Raw genomic sequence first — 13,090 nt, forward strand, 5'->3', positions numbered from 1 at the left:
TGGACACTGGAGCCTAACTGTCAGACAGAAAAAGGACAGAAGAGCAGAAGAAAGACAAACAGAGGAGTGATAGAGCACGAGCTAAAGGCTAACACAGGAGCTAAACTGTTTGTGATACCGTTGCCTCCAACCCACAGTCAGCAGTTATTCTGCAGTGGTCTATTTAAATTTGAGAGTCTATCAATAAAATGAAGAGTGAGGTTACATTAGCTCTGCTTGGTCGGTAACTGGCAGGATATAACCAGGATTCACTAACAGACAACTTACAGACATGTCTCAGAGCACCGGGCTGCCAGCTGGGCTAGATGGCTGCTAAACTACGAACAAACTGACGGTGTTTACTTGTTGTCACGTTAGCCTATAGATCTGTGGGAGCACCAGGCTGCTGATGTCGCTAACATACAGTCGGCTACTACAATGTTTGCTTGATGTCATGTTTTAAACCATACTGATAAATACCTTAACTTGGCGCATTGTATCCAGCAAAAAGTTGTCTTGAACAAAGACATTTTTTTTCGATCCAATCTCCATTTAATTCCAAAACAAACACACGGCTTGCGTAAAGTAATGTACAACAGTGCGTAGAGACTGCGGGCCACAAGGTGACGAGGGAGTCCAATTAAAAGAGATCCTGCTATTAGCATCTTTAAGTATGCTAACAAGACTTAGCACCAGGAAAACAACTTCTAACGTTAGCAAAAATGTGTCATTGTAGCGCTAAGTTGTTACAGCAGAGATGTTATAAATCAGTAGGGGAGAATGGGGTTAGTCTTCCCACTTTTTACATTTGTGTAAATCTCTCATCATCAAAACAACCAAAACGTCTTTCTACAGTAATAACTACATTACACAAAACACAAATTAAAGCTACAGGTGTTGGCATGAACAACTACCACCATGTAACAAATAGTTAGCTAGCTAATAAAAATCTAAAATATAACTTACCCTTTACACTCTTCAAGGGCATCAATTATTTTGTTATAAACCAATTTTTTAAAAGCCTCAAAGAAAAATTCTGTGGAGCTGAATCTTAAAAAAACACTCAAAAGTTCAGCTGTCTGACTCCAAAACAACTAAATAGGTGAGCTGTGATCCCAATTCTGTAAATTTCCATACCACAGATCAAGAGAATGCGCCCCCTGGTGGCAAGATATGAGTGTGATAACTAGCCTGTGTGACAACTAACCCCATTCCACTCAAAATGTCTTGGTCTCCACTTACTTCTGAAAAACAGTGTATGGTTCTTCCACACCTGACTGCAGCTCCTGCTTGTTCAATGAATAAACTCTTAGTTTGCCAACATGTCTTGCTTCTTCTGACTTCAATCATTCAACCCCCGAAACAACACCAACAACAGCAGAGTAATCTTGCATTGGCACAGAAACTCTGCTGCTCATCTCACAAATGCATTCTCCTTGCAGAAGTGGCCCTGTTCAAAAGAGAAATAAAGAGGCTTCACAACTGTATGAGATTTACTACCAAGAAGTATTACACCATGAAAAACTTGGTGTTTCTTATTTTTTCCAAGATTCTGATCTCTGTTTCTGTCTTACAGTGAACAAGAATGAGAAGAATGAGAACAAGACAGGGGAGGCCAAGAAACCCAAGACTACAGGTAGGAACAGAGGAGTTTCAGATCAGTTTGTGTTGTGGTGAAACTCTGGATATCTGTTGAGAGAATTTTTTAAATCTCTAAATCGGTAACTTTAGGGTGACTGCACAGATATCATAACCTTGTGATTTTGGTGCTTCATGAAGTTATTATCAGCTCTGTCATGCAGTCTGATTCTAACATTTTGAACTAATGATATCCCAGAGCAAACATGCCCAAAGAGCTTTTCATGCAGTTTGCCTTCATCATGTGACTAATTTCCAAGAAGAGCTGTCAACGCCTCCTCTCTGCCGCAAGACAGTATTTCTCTGACTGCAAAGTTAAGTTCCACCCTCAGATAGATGACAGACTGCAAGAAGAAGACAACTCATCTCTGGTTTATGTAAAGTCAAAGTCCAGACTCAATAGATGTGAAAGCAGGAGGGGGTCCACCAGCAAGAGCAAGTCTCTCCGTAGGCCCCAGGACTGTGTTGACCTAAGATGATCTGAGTGCTGATTGTTTACAGACTGCATCTAACGACCCTCTTCATTCAGTGGGTCACATCATAAATAAGTAATTGTAGCACCGAATCCGACTCTAAATTATGTGTACATTAAAGGCTCTAATTTCGTGGCGCAGCGCAGGGGGCAGCCAATTTGACAATTTGGTCCGTCTGCGCAGAGATGGGTGTGACTGCACGCCAGGGGGAGGTGTCGACATAGGCGCAGTGACAATTTCGTGTCAAAAACAGTGCAAAAAGTGAGCTGAAAGCTCGCCAGCTCCAACCTGGTCTATTCTCGGCGCAAAGTGGAGCACACCCTCCACAGCTGTAATTTGGTGACAGGCACACATGTAACCGTCTGAACCAGCATATACATTTATATCTATATTAACTGTCCCGTCACATCTGATGTCAGATTAAAGCCGTTTGTCATAATGGAAAGTTAACCTGACGGCAGCTGGAAGTTTGATGCACATCTTACAATTAAACAATAAACAGCCTTAACATCTGATACTGAGTATATATCTGGCTTCTCTCATTTCATTTAATTCAAAGAAAAGAGGGAGAGATTAAATCTGTCCCGGGAGCTGGCCCACATGGCGATGCGCTTTGTGTCCTCCAATGTGCCCCGCTGTCCATTCTCCTGCTGCAGGGATAGCGGCTCTGACCGTCTCCGCTACCGGGTCTTTCCAGTACACTGTTTCCGCCTCGGCCGCAGCGCATTTAAAGGCGAGAAGAGGTGCTCATTTGATCTCCTCCCTCTCTGCCATTTGCGGGGAAGGAGGCGTGGATGCACTCCTCTGCGCCTTGACTGCACCTCTCTTGGCACTGCAGGAAACTTGCAAAGTGCGCCAGTCACGCCCTGTCCAAGCGGTAAAGGCCGGCGCAGGGCAGGTGCGCCTGCGCTTGCACCTGGTCTACGAAATTAGAGACCATTGTCTGAATATGAAAAACAAACCTGATAAAATCCAGATCCTGATCCTGCCATAAAAACATCCTGACACATTTTCTCTATATTGTCCCCTAATAGAGAACATTTTCCCTGGTCAGAAGCAGAATTTGCTGATGTTAATGCTGCACGATAAAAAGCTTCAGTTACAAGCCAAGGTTTACAGATCCCAGTGCAAACGTGATTAACAGCATCTGGTTAGCATCGCCATCTCAGACAACAAGATAGAGGATCAGCATTTTTGTACACAATGATTTACAATCACCAAAGTACAAAACTAGAAAAAAAAAATAGGCCAATTCTTTTACCATTTTAGATTTAAAATCTTTGAAAAAAACTCATAAAACCAAAGGAAACTGACTTTCTGCATGCATTTCAATGAATGTCCGAGTGTATGGCAATGGCTGAACACACTGTGATTGGCACACAGCGTTTGAGGGCGGGACTTAGCCAAAGGTCAACCAAAGGACAGGTGTGGTTTGAGTTCACCAGTCTGTAATGATGGCTTAAGAATGTTTGGCTGATTTTTACAGAAACCACTAAAAGAAGAATAACAAGTAGAGCGTTCATCTGTTATTTTCACTGTTGATAAATACTGTATGTCAGTTAGAGCTGCTGGACCCAGGTCACTTTCACAAAGTCAAATATGGCCCTCTTTGACAAAAGTTTAGACACCCCTATCATAAACCAAGGCCAGGACCTACAAGTATGATGCTAGGATTCTAAAAGCACAAGATCTTACAGAAGAGAAATTGGGACAGATGGTTATCATTTAACCAGAACAGGGCCTGACAAACAAGAAAACAGCATGTGAAGAAAATGTTTAGAGCCCAAAAGTAAAAATGCTTGATGTGAATCCTGATAATGAATACTAAGACTGAATGAATGAAGCTACCCTGAACAGCCGATACAGATAAACTTCTGTCTCTGTTTTTCTTTGACACGCAGCTCGTCCCCGTCCTCCTGCTTCTGCAACTCCTGCTTCTCAGGCTGCTTCAACCAACGGCGAAGCATCCTCTCACCGCCGCCGGGTCATCACCAAACCCCCTGTGCCCAAGCAGACCCCAATGGAAAAGAAGCCTGCAGTGCCCCGCGCCCCTCGAACCCCCCGACCCCTCAACGCTCCAACACCTGACCTGAAGAACGTCCGCTCAAAAATTGGATCCATCGATAACATCAAGTACCAGCCAGGAGGAGGAAAGGTAAGATAGATGTGTCCACATGGATGGCTTTAAATAACTCAGACCTGTGAAGATACCTTGAATGCAGCAGAGGAATGGTCTATAATTCAAATAGCGGCTCAGTGCTGCACCTCATTATAATGTCCTGTTTTTAGAGCTCTGTCTGCACACTGGCTCTGCACACTGGCTCTGCACAGGCTGTCAGAATCAATGCAAACCAAGAGTAACTCTGAGCTGAAACTCTGAGCTGAAACTCTGAGCTGAAACTCTGAGCTGAAACTCTGAGCTGAAACGCTGAGCTGAAACTCTGAGCTGAAACTCATCTGGTTCTGAAGTGTCAGCCCTGTCACAAATTATAGTCACGAGGCTCAGGAATCAACACATTTCTTTTTTTAACCACAGTTAAAGGGTTTTTTTTTCTTTTCAGGAGCCATTTGTGACAGCTGCTGTCTTGCCTTGAATTTTCACGCTGGGATAGACTAAATACAATCCAGCTCTGTCTTTAAATTTAGCATGTTCACCCAAACATCATAAATATTCACTTTAAAGGTCTTCCACACATTTTTATCATTGAAAAATGGAGCTTTATGTTTATGAATGGGCAAACAGGTATGTATATGAGTGACTTGAGAGGGCAACTGACAGAAAGGAGTCTTTAAACTCTCACTGGAAACATTTCAGTATCCTCATCATATAGCTCTGATTTCCATTCATTTACTTTAAAAAAAAAATGCACGCCCCAGTCAAAGTCCCATCTCTGCGACAGTGGCTGATATTGCTCATGGGAAACTAAGTCTTTAACCCAGAAAAACACCACAGATTCCAGCCACAGGTATGACTTTAATCACCACTGAATGGACAGTTTCCCCAGCTCCTCTAAGACCCACAAGAGATTTGATCTGTTGGTTTAAATTTTTCCATCCTACATTTTAAATCAGCATCAGGGACCAAAAATAAAAAAGATCATTCACAAATTTTAAGAACAGTTGAAAAATTGCAAGAATTTACATTTTGCACTGTTGGATCCTAAGAAATTTCTTAGTAGAGTTTCAAAATGCAAAAAGAAGAAAAAATTCAATTGAAATGTTCTGTTTATCTTCTTATCAAAAGTTTAAGACCTCAGCCTTTAGAAGCTGGTCAATAATGTGGATTCAGTTGTTTTCTGTCAGGTTTTCACTCTGTCCTGACCTCCTGATGACAAAGGCTCAAAAGCTTTCTCTCTTTGAATGTGGTCAGATTGTTGAGCTGCATCTCTCACAACACGCCATCTCTGCTGAGGTTGGACGCAGTAAGACAGCCATTTTGAATTTCTTCAAAGATCCTGAGGGTTATGGAACAAAGGGGTCCAGAGGTAGACCCAAAAACATTTCACCAGCACTGAGCCAGAGGATCTGATTGGCTGTCCATTAAGACACAGGTTGAACCTTGACCCAAATGAAGGCCATTACTGGAGCTGACTGCAGCCCAATAACTATCAGACGCCATCTGAGAGAGAAGAGCTTTAAGGAGAAAACCCATCTTCAAAAGCCTCGTCTCCTTCAACGCCACAAGCTCGCCCGTTTGGACTTTTCCAGAGAGTAGCAAACATGGGACACTGAAAGGTGAAGAAAGTTTGATTCTCTGAGGAGAAAAACTGAACCTTCTTTGAAGGTAGGGTCTGCAGGAACTTTATTACATGTTAGTTAACACAACATTCAAACTGGGCTCCTCCTCCTTGGTTCAGTGCCAGTGGCAGCACACACCCACAGTCAACTGAAGCTACGTGAACACACTCACTAGCCCAGCAACCACCTGTAGCATTGTATTTCGACATGGGAGGGACTCAAGAGCTGTGCACCTGACTTGGTGTGTTAGCACAAGCTAATCACAGGGTTATCTGACACATACTTGCCCAGTAGAAAGCCAACTCACATTGCTCTTCATCCCAAGCTGCTCCAAGTCCCCAAAAGCGAGTGACAGTTGAGCCAAGTTTCGCCCTCGTTTAGGAAAAAGCTTTGTCTGTCAATGTTTCTTCACTTTGGTTGTTTTTCTTGCTCCTTGCTGTGTCAACCATCGTAGCCACTCAGGATAGCTTTTTCCACTTGCTAATCAACACTCAAAGTCACTTTGTGCACTGGGCACGCTGTGATTGGCTGAGGGAACCACGCTTATTCTTCATCCAGAAACATCATGAAACAACCAAAACATCAACATACAGTCAGAGGAGGGGGTTGAGGCAGACACAGAAACTGACACACATGTATAGAAGCCTATAGGAGACAGTTGAGCTGGATTATTCCTGTAAGTTGCCATTTTATCTTTTAAGAAAATTCTGCAGGCTCTACCTTTAGTTATTGTTTTCAATAAATTGCTTACTCATTTTTTTGTCTCACTCGCATTTCTTCTTTTTACAATTTGAAACTCTGCTTAGAACCTTTTTAAGATCCAACACTGCACAATGTAATGTGTTCCCTTAACCCCAGTACTTGATTTGTCCTGTCAGATAACGAGGCTGAAGTGTTCCTGTAGAAACTATTGTTGCAGGTCTTACTGATATGGCCAAAACTTTCAACATTGTGATAACTGTCCTTTGATTCACAATAAGCTGTCTGTGTCTGAGACTAGAGGTGGGCTGATCGATCCAAATATCGATAATCGACTGCTTAAGTTTTATGAAAGTGGCGACCTGGCTGTGTCCATGTCACGTCATGTGGCTCAGTGGCACTAGGGAAACGAGCAAGCAGACTCCAGAAAAAAGAAGTTTGCTTGAATTTTTTGAACATTTGTTCTGGTGTGATAATTCTTTATGCTTTACTATTTAAATAAAAATGAGTTTGATAACAGGAGAAATTTCATTTATTTATTTTTTAATTTTTGTATTGAAGTCTTCAACTTTATACCTCAAAAAAAAAAAAAAAAGAAAATGATATTTTTTTATTTGCACTTTTTTTAAGAAAAGAATTCCACACAAAATGTTTTAGGGATTTTTTTTATTATTACTACTTTATTTATTTTTACTGTTGTTTTGTTTCTGAACATAAATGTTTATCATGACACTAAAGTATTTTGTAGTCACCTTTAAACTTTGCCTAAATTCTGTCCTAGATTTTTACGACATAATCAAAGGAAAAAATCACAAAAACAACTTAATGTCAGCAGTTTTTTGAAGCATCAACCTTAAATATGAAAAATTATCGGTATAAGTATCGGTATCGGCGATACTGGCCCTGTATTTACTTGGTATGGGATCGACACCAAAATTCCCAGTATCGCCCACCTCTATCTGAGTCTGATTATAAAACCAAAGGATTGTTCTCTCACCTAGTCTGTTCTGAAAACACTGGAGTCAGTGTTTCCCTCTTTTCTGTGCTTATGGTTTAAATTTGAAGCGATGGAGAGAGGACGACTTACTCTGTGAAGATCAAATAAGTATTAGTGAAAATGAGAGAGAAAGTTTTCATCAGTGAAACATTAAAGAAACCAGAGGAGCAACAGAGGAATAAAAATGAAACTGAAAAACAATGCAATGATAGAGGAAGTCACATATGGCTCGGTATCAGCTTTCCTTTCCTCTGCACTGCAGACTTTGTTTGTAGAGGTCATTGCCTGATAATTAAGGAGATGGAAACTATCAGTGTCTGTTTTTGTCCTCCTGCTTCCTTACTTTAACTTTAATATAAAACCTTATTTCTTTCATGTTTGCTGGTTCCACTTTCATCCCTTTGTTGGTCTCTGAAGTCAACATAAACAGTATCATCAGCCTCACTGCCTGATGCTGTCGTGGGAAATTGGGTTTCTCACACTTCCAACCATCCTGTAAAGCCCACCTTCCTAACAGTAATGTCAGAGTCTCTCTCCACCTCCTCTCACACCTGCACTGACACTTGGAGAGCAGTGTAAATTGTTCCAGTGTGTTCAGACTGTGCTCTTATTCTGCTGGGATGAAGGTGCAAAGCATGTTGTGGATTGACACAACCTAGACACAGACTGTGTTTGTGTACTTTGTGTACTTTGTGTACTTTGTGTGTGTGTGTGTGTGTGTGTGTGTGTGTGTGTGTGTGTGTGTGTGTGTGTGTGTGTGTGTGTGTGTGTGTGTGTGTGTGTGTGTGTGTTTGGGAGAGGTTTGACTCACACACATCAGCTGTTCTCCATCTGTCCTGTTTCTTGATGTAAGCTGTAGATCAGGTTCATTTGGTTTCCATCTCCACTGAGCTCAATTTCGTTAAACAACGCTGATGAACATCAAACTCTAAACATTTATTTTCTCTTCTTTTAAATGTACTTAATGTAGGACAATGAAACACAAACTCTGTGTTTATTTTTGGTTCAAAATTATAGAAACAATTAGGCTTTTGTGGTATTTTGATGCAAAAATGGGCGCCAACCTCATTCATGTTGATTTACTGAGATGTCAAAGCTGGGTTGAACTTTCACACTCCAAAATCCAAAATCAAAACATGTGTACAACTGACTTTGTGTAAAAAATGTCTTTCTAGACTTAATAAGAGCCATAATCACCTAACAGGCCTGGGAAATGACTTGTTTCAAGATGTCAGTAGACAAAAATCCAACTGGAACAGCTTATTAAGAGAAAAACAAACAAATCTGCCTGTGGAGAAAGAAAAATGTTTTAGTTTATTATCCTCTGCTGGGACATTCTGATATCTGTTATTTTGACAAGCAAAATTGTTGGACTGCGGCTATTTTTACATGAAAACTTGGAGCCTCTCTCTTAACATGTTTCTTATTTGTTTCAGCTCCCAAGTGTCAGTGGATGATTGAAATTAACATTTCTATAAAAATGGTTTTGCATGTATTTGTATTTTTACAGATGCAAAATTGAGTGGAGATTGTAAATTTGATTATAGCACATACAATAGTTATGAATAAGTTATATGATATGTTGAGATATGAGAAGTTCACTCTCAGACCAATGTATCTATGCATAGTGCGTTTAATATTAACCTTGGTAAGTAAAGAATATGAATCATTAGGCAACAGCAGAATCTATTTTTTCATAGTGGTGTTTTAGGAAACCCTTATTTCAGCCTCTGTCTGAAACATTTCAAATTAGTTGCTGTCACTTTAAAACTTACCACTCCACAAACCCCCTTCACTCTGATTGGTCAGCCCTCTGGAGGCCTGTCAGGGGCAGAGCTATGGCCATGTCATGGTGTTTGTGTTGGGATGGGAATTCAAAAACAGTTCCTGTTGAGAATTGATAAATGTTTTTAAAAAATCAATATTGTTAGCTTTTGTGCTTTACGATTCCCTTAACGATTCTTTATGCCAGAGCTGCCAGACCTTAAGTTGGTTAGTTTTCCACAGCTATCTTAGCTTAGCAGATGATAACAGTTTCCCAAGAAAACTCTGATCCAGGATTTTCAGCTTGAAGTTTTACTGAAGATCTAAACACACAAAGAAATGTACATTACTCTCTCACAGGAGATTAATATTCAATACATTTAACATGTTATAAATCTTCTTATTTACCAAACACAATATAAACAAAATAGCTCTAGCTTGCTACTAACGTACATGGGAAATTGCATTGATATGCTAGTTGTTAGCGTGCATTGTTGTAACTTCGGCTTCAGAATAGAATTTCCACTTTTATCACAAAAACATATCACAGTAACTCTTTGTAAAAATAATTCTGTGAACTCCAGATGTCAAAATGCATGATGAAAGAAAAAATGCGTGCAGGCTCATGGCTAGCTTCATACATACAGCAAGGTCCCAAACAACTTAGAATAATGCTATAACCACTTCATGACACTAGATTGCCAACTCGAATGAAAGTATATTACAAAACAGTGCATCAATATCACATGGAATGCAATTTTTACTTATTTCTGTATACACCCAAAGATATTCAGATCCAGTGACCAATTTCATATTTTTTCCCTAATAAACTCAATTAAATGTTGTTGACACAGTAAACCTGTAAAGCGACTTTTTGTTCAGAGAAAATGCACAAGACAGATTGATAAGAAAATCGATAAAGAGTGAGAACAATTAGCAGATGCCATAAGGGCATGGATATCACCAAAATCTTATTAATACCCATCCCTACTTATGTGATCACCTCATCATTTTGGCAAATTTCTTAGAGATCTTGTGAAGATCTTGTGTGATATATAACAGGCTGTTTTGAGCATGTGTTTTGTATGAACACCAAGAATTATTACTTTTTATTCATATTCATAGTCTTGGAAAGTATAGTACTCTTTCTTCAAATGGCAAAGCAATAGTTGAGTACTTGTGCAGCCCTTTTTCCAACTCTAAGCTCACTAACATTAGCCTTTAAAGGGGACATATCATGCTTGTTTCTCCTTTTCACTATGCCAGACTAGGATGCCTGTAAAGCATTTCTGCCCTCAGTACAAGTCATTTAGTTCCTTCATTGCCCCACAATAGCGTTCTCAATATCCTCATTTTAGGCCATTCTGAAGATCTCGTTGAAACACTCAGTTTGGAGAATGACCTCCAGTAACCTCTCAACGTCACAGCCCTTTGTGCTCTGATTGGTCAGTTCTATCAGAGGGGCGGAGGGGGTAGAGCCAGGGGGTGGTTTTTGCAGCATGGCAGTATTTACAAAATCGCCATAATGGATGGGGCAGACCGAGCGAGTTTGCTGTTTGCCAAAACTTCACCGTAAGGCATTGATAGCACTAATAAAATGGCAGAGTGTAGGATACGTCCTTTTGTATTGGACCCTGAGTCAGAAAAAACGACAGTGTTTTAACTGCTAATTTACCATGTAAAGCCGAGCTGCTCAGCAGAGCAGAGTCCCTGCATCCAGCATCTGAGGGGGGATACTCGGCTCTTGGTGGGTGTATCCCTCTGTGGCGGTTGTGTGACTAACTGACATCACAGAGGAGAAGCTGCTTTATCAGATTACTCCAATAAAAAGAAAGGATCCTTGTGTCGTCACAAAGGTCGAAATCTTGCGGCCAACTGGCAATGACCTATTTTCAGAGGCATCAAATTTTTTTTTAATTCAGGGGGTGAAAGGTCTTGTTTTTAAATGTATCATATTATATGTAAGTATTAAATCAGGGATCAGCATGATATGTCCCCTTTAGCATGTTAAAAAAATAGGCTTAAACACTGCAAGAATAAGCAGATTCTTGGATATTGAATTGTTTTTCTTCACAATGTGTAAGCACATTTTATTAAAGACTTTTCTTAGTTGAATTGATTTGTGTTCGTATTATCAAAACTTCTCTGCATTGACATGAAAGATGTGTGTTTATTTGCACAAAACCCGTCTGACTTTAATTTGCTTATTTCTTTCTTTCTGTTGTTAAATGCTGATGTAAACATGATATGAATCAGGTGTTAAAAAATCCTATCTCTGCTGGTAATTAGGAGAGCATTTCTGGCTCTAACCTTTAATGTCACCCAGACATATTTGTCCATCCGTCCCCGACCTGGCCAAAATTCTGGGCAGGCTGTTATGTAACAGCTGATAGCCGCCGCACAGGGGCTGCAAACTATTTAAGATTGAATACCAAATATAGACACCATCTCCTCTCTTATTTACCTAGGGAAACTGCCTGCAAGCTCCTTTTTTAGCCGCAGCCTGTCTTTAATGACTGCTACCTTTCTCAGCCTCGATCAGGTAGACAAGATCACATGGCCAATTAAAGCTAGATGAGCTGAAGGGAGCAGCTCTCCAAATGGATCTGCAGCCTAACCTTATGTTCTCTGAATGTTGCAGACACACCTTTCAGACAGCTGTGTTGTGTTTTGTGTGGTAGCAGGTCCATCCCTGCTGCTTTGTTTTCTTTCCATTTCAAAGCAATGCTGCTGCACTTTTTGTGGGTCTGTCAGAGTAAAGCCACTTTACTTGCAAACACGTTCATGCTCTGCATCTCAATGACGGACTCTGACTCATTCAGTGGCACAGGTATGGTTTGGTTATTAGGTGTTTAAATGTTTTCCTTTTAGCAGAGGTTATTTGGTTTAACTGATTCTCCATCCTTTGTATTCATAGGGCTGGTGTTATTTGACTGGAAACACACAGCACTGTGACTTTGTCTCATGCTGTTTTTATAATTGTGTTCTTTTTAAACTTCTCTTTGTATTTTTTCCACTAATCTCTTGATTCATTGTCAGGCCTTTTAAGGGACTCCGTCTGCTGTGGTTTGCAGGCTGCTGTTATCATTCTGTCACCTGTATAAACACATGTCACATACCTGTTTTTAAGCTTCTGTTTGACTGGCTGTTGGAAATGTAAATCTTCAAACAAAAACATGCATTCTTTGTAAATTTGATATAAAACTTGGTTAAGTTACATCCTCTTTATTTCATGATGACTTCTTTTGTCTTGAAGCTGATGCATCCCTTTTGATTGGCTGCATTAACCCATGCCTTCATCTGATTGGTCCAGCAACTTACCCACACTTTCAGCCCACCTCCATTCATCCAGCTCCCCCTGTCACCACCCTCCATCCACCTGCTCTTGCACCCTGTTGTGTTGTGGTTATTAGTTGGCTGGAGGTTGTATTTACCACGGGGATGCTTGTCCCCTACAGGTCTCCTCCACCCCGAACAACAAGACATCAGACCCCTCCAACCCTGCCGCCAAGGCCAGAGTGAGTCCCTACCATCTGCACCCTCACACACAGTACATCCTCCCAGCTTCTCTGTGCATTCACCGCGCACACTGCCCACTCTACATCCTCACAGGACACATCACACCCTCAACGTGTGTACATTAAAACACGACAGGAGGTGAAGAGTCATTCATTTTTCCGTCGTAGTTTGTACTTTATTTTATCAACAACCTTGAGGCACTTTTTACAAAGAAAATCAGATTTTTTTTTTCCTCTCACATTTTTTAGAAAATCATGTAAATGTCTATTACAGTTTTTCTCAT

General features: G+C 40.6%; 1 protein-coding gene across 5 annotated transcripts in view; it reads left to right on the top strand.

Moving 5' to 3' along the window:
• The window catches only part of LOC141803859 (uncharacterized), a 149,025-nt gene that overhangs the window by 117,333 nt on the left and 18,602 nt on the right, over window positions 1-13,090 (top strand). For 4 of the 5 annotated variants that reach the window (XM_074687890.1, XM_074687892.1, XM_074687893.1 and 1 more), the window contains 3 exons: window positions 1,556-1,615; window positions 3,992-4,245; window positions 12,747-12,806. In XM_074687890.1, the coding sequence (XP_074543991.1) occupies window positions 1,556-1,615; window positions 3,992-4,245; window positions 12,747-12,806 (374 nt within the window). The remainder of the gene's footprint in view (window positions 1-1,555; window positions 1,616-3,991; window positions 4,246-12,746; window positions 12,807-13,090) is intronic. The other variant, XM_074687891.1, reaches the window with a different exon arrangement.

The sequence above is a fragment of the Halichoeres trimaculatus genome, unplaced genomic scaffold (assembly GCF_033239565.1).
Source record: "Halichoeres trimaculatus isolate MK-OKI-2021-1 unplaced genomic scaffold, fHalTri1.1 fHalTri1_scaffold_15, whole genome shotgun sequence".
NCBI lineage: Eukaryota > Metazoa > Chordata > Actinopteri > Labriformes > Labridae > Halichoeres > Halichoeres trimaculatus.